The sequence below is a fragment of the Hylobates moloch genome, unplaced genomic scaffold (genome assembly GCF_009828535.3).
Source record: "Hylobates moloch isolate HMO894 unplaced genomic scaffold, HMol_V3 SCAFFOLD_3, whole genome shotgun sequence".
Lineage (NCBI taxonomy): Eukaryota > Metazoa > Chordata > Mammalia > Primates > Hylobatidae > Hylobates > Hylobates moloch.
Genome location: NW_026652278.1, coordinates 17,128,840 through 17,138,995, shown reverse-complemented (window position 1 = coordinate 17,138,995; position 10,156 = coordinate 17,128,840). Strand labels below are relative to the sequence as shown.

Sequence of the window (10,156 nt, the reverse complement as noted above, 5' to 3'; positions counted from 1 at the left end):
CAGCCTGGGCGATAGAGCGAGACCCCGTCTCAAATAAAAAAAAAAAGAGAGGAGAAGAGAGAAAGAGACAGAGACACACAGGGAGAATTCCAAATGACAACAGACTCTGAGACAGGAGTGACTGTCTATAAGCCAAAGAATGCTAGGGTTGACCAGCAAGCACCAGAAGCTGGGGAGAGGCAAGGAATAGATTCTCCACAAGAGCACCCACAGGGAACCAGCTGAGCTGACACCTTGATTTTAGACTTTCAGTCTCCAGAGCTGTGAGAGAATAAATTTCTGTTCTAAAACACTCAGCTGTGGTACTTTGTTATAGCAGCCTCAGGAAACAAATATAAATATTAGGAAACAAATATAATATTTTGCATATGAATTGCATGTTTAGCTTTATGTATTAGATATATGGTTGGCGGAATAAGCATTTATAACAAGACATAACCCAGTTTCAATTATTTTTCCTTAAATCACATCTTATTTTAATTCATTACAAATACATTGCATTACTAATCCAAATTCTAGAAGTCTGAAATTTATTTAGAAAAAATATTAATTTGTTGGTAATAAGCATTTTTTTGAAAATGTATCTACCTTGAAACAAAACACAGCTACTTAAATAGTCTTATTTTCTTCTGCCTCTAGTATTTAGAGGCAGTAAAGGGAAGTGGTTAAGGCCTTTGCCTTAAGAGACCATCAGGATTCAAGTTCTGATTCTGCTGCTTCCTAGCTACTGTATGTGACCTTAGACAAGTTACTTGGCTATGTCTCCTCAGTCTCCAAAATAATAAAAGCATTAATCTCTTATGGTTGTTGGGTCAATTAAAAGAATTAATACATGTCAAAGTCTCAGATGGTTATTGTCTCATAGCAAGGGCTATAGCCTGAACGTTTGTGTCACCCCCACACCAAATTCATATGCTGAAATCCTAACTCTTAAGGTGATGGTATTTGGGAGTGAGGCTTTTGGAAGGTGATTAGATTGTGAGGGCAGGGACCTCATGATTAGGACTGGTGTCCTTATAAAAGAGACAGCAAAATGCTAGCTAGCTCCTCCTACCATGTGAAAACACAGTAAGACCCTTTCTATGAACAAGGAAATGGGCCCTCACCAGACACTGAATTCGCTGGCACCTTGATCTTGGACTTCATAGACCCCCAGAACTATGAGTAATACATTTCCATTGTTTTTAAGCTATCTAGTTTATGGCATTTTGTTATAGAACCCTGAATGGACTTTGCCAGTGAGCTATTCAACACATGCTACATATTAGTCTCTCCTTTTTTAATTTTTTAAATTACACTTTAAGTTCTGGGATACAAGTGCAGAACGTGCAGGTTTGTTACATAGCTATATACGTGCAATGGTGGTTTGCTGCACCCAATCAACCTGTTAGTCTCTTTCTTTTTAGTGCTTCTAACTTCCTGCCATGAATAGACTGCATAAAACAACTCTGACCCATCACTTACCCAATCACAAACATTATGTAGTCCTCCAACACATATATAAACATGTTAAACATCATCCAACTGTTGACCCCATCCAACATTCTGCTATTTTTCTCCATTACTTTATATTTGCTGAAGTACCACTCTCCTTTAAAACCCAGCTCATATTTTATATCCTACTGATAGTCTTCCTAGATCACCCATGTCAGACTTCTTCTCACTCCCTCTCCTATATTCCCATAGCACAAGGGTGAAGCTCTTAAACACAGCATGCCTTGGAGTTATTTGTGCAAACTATGTCCCATTTGGTAGACTATCACCTCCAGGAGAGTAGGGTCTGTATCTTTTCAACTTTGTATCCCCCATAGGACCCAGCAGAGAATTTTACACTTAGTAGATCCTCAATAAATGGTTGTTAAACTTGGTTGAACCCACATAATTTTTTTCTTTGTGGCAGATGCCCAAAGACAAAACATAAAATAAATGAATGACTTTTCTTATTTCCATTGCAATATACATGCCCCTGGGCTAGTGGGTATTTGCAAGCCTGGTTTAGAACTTAGGGAAGTCATCAATCTAGGAAAGGAGAGGAAATACATTTTAAATCACAAAAGCAATATAGCCTTATATAAGGCCTTCTAGCAAAGCAATTATCAATGGCTCAATAACCCAGGTGCTAGTGTTATTAGGAACAAAAGTCTGAGGGTGAGAGACAGTGAGTGATCTTAACTTTTATATTCCATAGGTATGCAATTCAATGAAACATGTACAGATGGAAGGTTTAGATCTGAGAATCATATCTGTGTATTATAATGCAAATAATTGGCCTTCCTTCTAAAGAACATCTGTTGAAACATCTGAAGGCAGTTGTTTATACGGCTGCCAAAATGCTAAAAAATATAATAATTCTCCAGTGAGGTTAGAAATATCCGGGGGAAGAAAAATACTTTTTTATGTAGCTCTGTTTTATTAAATCTTGTTGTTTTTTCTCTAATATGGCACATAGGAGATGCTCAATAATATCTGTTGAATGAATAGCAGAAACTCATTAAACAGTTGTTGAATGAATCATCTTTTTTTTTTAGACTTATAAGGTACATTTTCAGAAAACTGTATGCCCAAGTTTTACCACATTGTATACCATTTTTATTTGGCATAAATTTAAGTAATGCTGCTCTTGCCCTGAACATTATAAGATGTAATGAGCATGGATATCTATAAGAAAAACTATCTTAACACTGCAGAAAATGTATAAATAAACCTAGATATACAATAGCAGTATTTTTAATTATCTTAATATGTCACTTTTATTATTATGGGACACTTAAACTTTGAGTTGTGAGCTCATATAAATCATATTTGCTTCAAAAAACAAAATAAAATTTAAAATTCCTGCTAACGTGTATAGTTACGATATCTCTAAGAAGATTGTAACTTTGGATTTAAAAGCACCAAAATATTCTGGTATGTGCAGAAGATGACTGCAGAAGATGAAGAAGCCATTTCTCCCCATACCCCCTTTCTTGAATTTCCAGCAGCTCTTTCTTCCATACTCCTGTGTAAGTGAGGCAACTGCACTCCCCAAACGCTGCCCAGATTTTACTCTGCCAAGTTTCAGCACAGAAAGAGCATGTTAAATAATACATGTGAATTTGAGTGCAACTAATAAAATTGGAACGTTAAATAGCAGCATGCTTTTGAAAACCAGCCTCCTTGTGAGGACGTTCCTTGTGCAATTCCATGGGAAATAATTCTGAAGGGAGTGATATTAATTAGTAATATAATTTATCTTCTGGAAGCCCTTTCCTTTGGTGGCCACTGTGGTACAGTTTATAGGCCTCCAAACAAGTGCTCAAAGAAAATGGTTCAAACCACAATTTCAGCTTTGTTTTCATCCTTGAACAGACAAGAGTAAAATTTATTTTGGTATATCTAAATTTTACACGTCTCTCTATGGTGGAGGATTATGAAGTTATAAAAAATATTTATGAAGAGTTTTTAATGAAATGGTAAAATGTCTGAGATGTAATAAGAGGATAAAAGATCAGGATCCAAAATTAAATTCATGGCTTCTGATTCCAGATTTCTTGGTTTCAGTTCTCACTGCCCTATACGAGGTACACAACTATGGCAATATACTTAATTGTTCCGTGCCTCAGTTTTCTGAACTACGCTATGAAGGTGATAGCAAAAATCATCTCAAAAGGATATAGAGTGTTCAAAATAGTGCCTGGCAAATAATCAATAACAAATTATTATTATTACTGATTCACAATAATTTCAAGTTTATAAAGGAAAAATGAAGAATGAGGAGGGTTACCTGGAAGGGAATTGGTAAAATGTTAATATGTACTTCTAAATGACATGATTATGGGCAGTTCTTTTCTGCTTTGTATACTTTTCAGTATTTATTCTTTTAAAATAAACTCAAAGAATTAAGTTTTATGCATCAATGGCTTGATGGAAATTAAGGCGTAAATTTGAAATAGGTTAAAATGTATAACTGATTAGACTGCAGCATTAATGAAATATTAATTAAGCCTATTGTGATGTGACAGAATTAACATTTACCTTATTTTACTTAATTTTAAATACACTCTAACAAATTACTTTTTAAAGTTCAACCAATGTCAATTTTACATTCAGGAATAAAGTCAAATGTTTATCTTACTTAATTTTAAATACATTCTAACAACAAATTACTTGTTAAAGTTCAACCAATGCCAATTTTACATTCAGAAATAAAGTCAAATGTTTATTATAATGTCAATATTTCAACCTACTAAAACTAAAAATATTTTAATTTTTGATTTAAAAAATCCCACGCAAAAGTCCCAAAGGTGCCTTTCATGTTTAAGCTTTAATTAGCAACCACTTTGGTCTCTGACACATATTGTGCAGATATTGAAGTGTTAATATTACTGCAGCTTGATTACAAAAGGCAATGATTAATTTTAAAGCAGACAAAAAAGATATGCCCTGATTACAAAGGAATGATTAAGGTGGAATGTCAGACATTGCACATTTATAGCAGTCTTTGCCATCGTCAAAGGATAAGACTTTGTAAAAGTTTATATTTAGAATCACAGTTACTTTGTACTTTATAATATTCAGTGTTTGCGCCTTGGATATCGGGCATCCCTACTCCAATTGGGCCTAAGACCTTTGGGGTTCACATGCCCAGGGCAAACCTGCCCACCACGGGATGGTCCCAATGAGCCGCCGTAGTTTAAGTTCTCACAGGCAAGGCACGACCTGAAGCACTGGCTCTAGCCGTAGGGAAGGTTTTGGCCGTGGGTTTTGTTGGCACGTACCATTTTGCTGAAAGACAGAGCACCTTGAGGACATTTCCCCTAAAATGAGAGAGGACTGGGATTGAAAGGCTGACTCCAGAAATGGCTGCTGCCCAGATGCCCTCAAAAGCCAAGGCCTTGGCAGCCATTTTTATTTGCCGTCAAAGCGAAAAACAAACCCAGGGAGGGACGGAGGCCTGAGTCAGGGGTTCCGCCAGGGAAAAAGGCAGACCTTGAAACTGCCCTCTTAGGGCGTGAGAAAGAAAAGCCCGGTTTGTAAACCGTAACGGGAAATAAAGGCTGAGGGCAGGAAGGGGCAGCAGCGGCCAGCGTCCCTAGACCCTCAGACCCCTCAGACTCCGTCTGGTGTCGGGCTCCATCTTCTTGCTGGGCTGGCGACAGACAGCTGGAGACGGGTCTATCTGGGAATAGTTCTAGAAGAATCCATCTTCGTTATTCTGCTTTCCAGGATCCTCGGGGTTGGTTATAAAATATTGAAGGGAGAGAAAGGGATCGCAGGAGCCAGGCGCTGAGATGAACTTGGAGTCCCTGTTTCAGCACATCATCTTCACCGAGCATCAGGCGGAGGAGAGTCGCCGTTTGATGCGAGAAGGTCGGGGTATTTCTGTCGTTTGCGTGGGGCCTTTTGTCTTCTGGTGCTGGGTGCTTGGAGCAGAAGGAAATCCCGAAGGCAGTGGTCAGAGCCGTTAGGGGAGCTTGCTTGCCATGCTGAGGGAAAGACAGCTGAAAGGTGGCTTATCAGACGCCACCAAAATGGGGACTTTAGAAAGATTGATGTGTTTAAAGATTTAATTTTTATTACAGTAAGGTCGGAAATAACCAGATGTCGTGAAAAAATTAAGAAAGCAACGGAGAAGCTGAATGAAGAGAAAATCAAGCTGGACTCTAAGGTATTGAAATGTAGAGCATACTAATTATCACTTGAAAAAGCCTGCCTTAACTTGACTTTTGGGGGATATTTCACTGTTTAACCAGTTGTCCTTCAAGTAGGAAGCACATTACTCTGTGCTGGCTGTTTGAGTTCCATGTTGTCTGGTGATGTTTAAAGTTCTGAATCCAGTGACACCTTCAATTCCAATATGAATTTGCCCTAAATAAACTAAGGTAATGAAGAATTCATTGTCCATTTTGTGGGATGGTTAAGGTTTTAAAAGAGCACAATGTCATTAGGGGAATCATTATTCTACTTATTTAATAAGCAGTTGGTGCAGTATATACATTCTGAATGATAATTCGTGTGCTATGTTGATATAACAATTGCATGTAAATTTCAAACAAGCCCCTGCCTTTAGTTTTAAAATTCTCTACCACATTTTAGACATGCCTTGCGTCCGAAGTATACCTTTTCCGTTAGCGTTTCTCTCTTTCCTGCAGCGTTTGTAATGTTCTGTTATTTTAAAAAGAAGCAAGAGAGTCTGATGGCTTCTTGAAGGATGGGTAGAATTTTGAAGAGGCAAATAGAAGGAAGTAGGAGGAGGAAAGCGTTCCAGACAGAAGGAGGAGGCAGATGTGTGCAGTGCATATTGGGAAAGGAATCTAGTCAAAGCAGAGGGCTGATATCTGGGAATAGCAGAAAACCGTTGCAAGTTTCTGATCAGGGAGCAGTAAAAGTGGGTTTAGGTAGCCTAGTATGGTGGCACATGCTTGTAGTTCCAGTTACTCAGGAGGCTAAGGTAAGAAGACAGTTGTTCAGTTTAATGCCAGCCTGGGCAACATAGCGAGACCCTGTCTTTAAAAAAAAAAAAAAGGTAGTTTTAGGAGAATCTTTCTGAGTTCTGATTGGGAAGACGGGAGTAGACAATTAGGAAGCTAAGAATATTATTTAAGTGTGCCACAATGAAGGCCTCGCTATGGGTGGGGACAGAGAGTTATTCAAAAATATTTATTAAGTACCCAGTGATGAACTAAACAAGCACTGTGTAATATGAAGTCTGTTTGAGGAAGTCTGTTTGCTTCAAATATAACTATTTTAACTGATCACTGTGAGGAATTTTCAGTTTTCTTTGGGAATGAAACAATCAGAGAACACTTATCCATCTGGCGAATTTCAGCTTTTCTTTCCAGGTGTTGCTCAAACATCACCAATAAAGCCTTCCCATAGACATCTTGGTAAAATTTTAAAATTAAACAATGATACATAATTGTATTTGTGTTTGTATCCCCCACTATTTTGTGAGCAGCGTATCTGGAATTTTTTTCCTTATCCATCTTTTATTCCCACTGCCTGTTATCTGACAGTATATAGTATACAGTAGTGTGTTGAATGAATTGAGTACTAATAGTTTGATAGATAATAGGGAGAGTCTTTTAAAATAGAATTTGTAACTGTTATTCAGTGAGATCCTTCTTCCTGTTTTGCCTGTGAATAGTAGGTAAACTAGCTGCTACCAGCAATGCTGAAAGCTGGTGGTATGGGCAAAACATTAAGAATGTTATGATGCAACTTTCTTTTTCTTGAAAAGGAATTAAGTCACTTTCAGGATTGATATCTAGAAGCTAATAGAAGTAATGGGCAAAATATGAGCACTTACTGTATGCAGGGACACTGTTCTAAATGCTTCTCCTGTATTAACTCCTTTAATCCTAACAGGGATCTTGTGATGAGATCACATCATTATCCCCTTTTTATGAGTGAGGAAACTGAGAGGTAAATGACTTGTCCACGATGTATAATTCAGAAACAATTAAACTACCATAATGAAAGTAACAATTGAGTAATAACAGCATATTTTATTAAAGCAGATTTCTTAAGCTCACTTTAAACATTTTTCTTCATGACATTCATGTATAATAATATATCTGAAGTTTTGTATCTTGTTTAGGTTAATATTTTTAAAAGCTTGCTTGTACAAGTTTTTGTACAAAATGCATTTTTCCTGGATTGGTGAGGATATTGACCTGATATATTTTTTAATGTTACTCTGTAATATTTTCTGTGTTAGCAAAGTTTTGTTTTGTCTGCAAATGGAAATGTAATTCGTTGATACATACACATACATTAAAAAATATTGATTCAGTTGTTTTTGCTAGAAAGAAGACAGAGAAAAGGCCTACCATTGTTTAGAAACATTTGTTGAAATTACTAATTAATATAGGTTCATAAGCATGCATTTCTTTTTAACTAGCTCATGTATGTGGGTAATAATACAGTTGTATCTTAATAATAAAATTAACATATGAGGGTCACAGTTCATACAATGCTAATTTATAATTGAAATAGTTTGATTTATATTATAGTCAAGATGGTATGTATATGTGCATAAAGATTTTAAAAGTGGAATCACAATTATAATGCAAATGACTAATGGGAAGAACTGAAGAACTAATCCTAAATTGATTTCTTGTTTCTTTTATTCTGAGTTAATTATATGTCTGCCAATAACAATGAAAATATATTTACTTGAATATTTGACTTGGCATTTATTGACCCATTTATCAAACAGTAGAAGCACAAGGAGAAACTATTAATAGAACATAATTTGAATAGAGCAGTGCTTGAGCTATTGTACAGTGATACATTCAGAAAATTTGGGGTCATTTATTTTGGATGTTGATACTGGTCAATAAATGCATTTGGGAAGTACAGGATTCGTTTTTTTTCTTTTATGTAAAACCCGGATAGCATGTAATTAGAACCTGAATGATAGCATTTGCCTTGCAGGGCTCAATGAGTCTTTTAAAATATATGGTTGCAAAAGTCTCAGGTTATATAGTATGAGTACTTTATGAACTGGACAGCTACACTATGCCTGGTTAGGTTTGGTAATATGAAAACAGAAAAATGAGAACATGCCCTGGATTTGCGTTCATGCTTACCAATACACCTAAAACTTCTGATAGTTAAGGAAGAGTTGTATAGTATTGATGACAGGGCAAACCAAAATTAAGGACTGACAGAATATTGGTAGTTTCTTTTAAATGTCTAAAAGATGTTCTTCTATTTTTAAAAATGGCATATAATTAAAATTTTGACATTTAATTTTTATAAATATATTACATAAAACTCGATATAATGCCATATTCCCTTAAGAGGGAGTAAATGGAGGAACATTTGAGGCTATTTTGTGAATATTTTGTTTATTTTTTCTGTTTCCAATTTTACTTGTGTAAACACCATAATAATAAAAGAATATTTCATGAATTTTTAAAGGAAAATTGTATTGAAATAAAAAAGTAACTTAAGATGGCCCCATTTACTTCTTTACCTCAATATGTATGTGTTCTTTTTTTTTTTAATTGGTAAAAGGAAACCTCCAGAACAGCAGGCAAAGTCATATCCTTTAGTACTGTATTAGCTAATTGGAGAAAGAACAAAATCACAAATTATTATCATTTATAGTATTGAAATGGAGTTTTGTAATTGGAGTGCTTTTTTCTTTCTTTACACTTAATCAAAAAAATTTAGATTCTACCAAAATTTAATTTTATAGTTGGCAATTATTCATTCAACAAACATTCATTGAGTAACTGCTAAATCACACTATGAATACTTGGCAAATAAATTATATAACTCCTTCCTTCCTGAATTACAGGATTGACATCAAGCAATTTCAACTATATAAACCTAACTGTAAACTCAAAATTTTTGATGTTCTCATTTAAAGAAAAAATTTGTTTCCATTTTCTGTATGAAATTCTATAAAGAAAGCCTTATCACATTTGTCATGAGTAATTATCCAAAACTTGGAAATAGGCAAAAAAGGTCACTGAGTGTTCTTTGAGTATTGTATTAGACATTGTCCAGTAGCTCACCTTCCTGAGGACAGTCAGGTTTATAGGGGTGTGAACCTTTGTACTGGGCTGTTTTTTTCTTGAATATGCCAATCATTCTTTGACCTCAGGGCCTTTGCACTTGCTGTTTCCTCTGCTTGAAATGCTGATTCCATTAGCTGTTATTCTGTTGTGCACGCTCACTTCATTTAGATCTCTCCCAGTAGAATCATGTGGGACTTTTAGTGCTAACACTAGGACAGCCCCATGCAAATCTTGATGGTTGTTTAGCCTAAGTCTCTGCTCAGTTGTCACCTTAGAGCATTATTCTTAAAGTGTGATCTCTGAGTTCAAAGGGGTCCCCAAGACACTTTCAGGGAGTTTGTAAGGTCAAGCTATTTTTATGATAATACTATACAAAGGTACTATTTGCCATTTCTTTTTGCTAATGCACACATTGACAGTGCAAAAGCAGCAATGAGTAAAACTGTTAGCACCTCAACACAAATCGAGGCAGTGGCACCAAACTGTACTAGTAGTCATCGTATTCTTCACTGCTATGCACTCTCAGTAAGAAAACAAAAACCGCTAGCTTTACTTAATACTTTGAAGTGTCAAAAATATTAATTTTATTGAAACTGATCATTGAGTATATTCATTTTCAATATTGTGTACAATCACATGGGAAG

The 10,156-nt window shown here is 35.8% G+C and overlaps 1 protein-coding gene across 3 annotated transcripts in view; it reads left to right on the top strand.

Moving 5' to 3' along the window:
- The first annotated feature begins 4,728 nt into the window (after nucleotides 1–4,728).
- Nucleotides 4,729–10,156, top strand: part of CCDC172 (coiled-coil domain containing 172) — a 55,655-nt gene continuing 50,227 nt past the window's right edge. For all 3 annotated transcript variants that reach the window (XM_058435753.1, XM_058435752.1, XM_058435751.1), the window contains exons 1-3: nucleotides 4,729–5,008; nucleotides 5,206–5,349; nucleotides 5,562–5,647. In XM_058435753.1, the coding sequence (XP_058291736.1) occupies nucleotides 5,271–5,349; nucleotides 5,562–5,647 (165 nt within the window). In that variant the 5' untranslated portion in view covers nucleotides 4,729–5,008; nucleotides 5,206–5,270. The remainder of the gene's footprint in view (nucleotides 5,009–5,205; nucleotides 5,350–5,561; nucleotides 5,648–10,156) is intronic.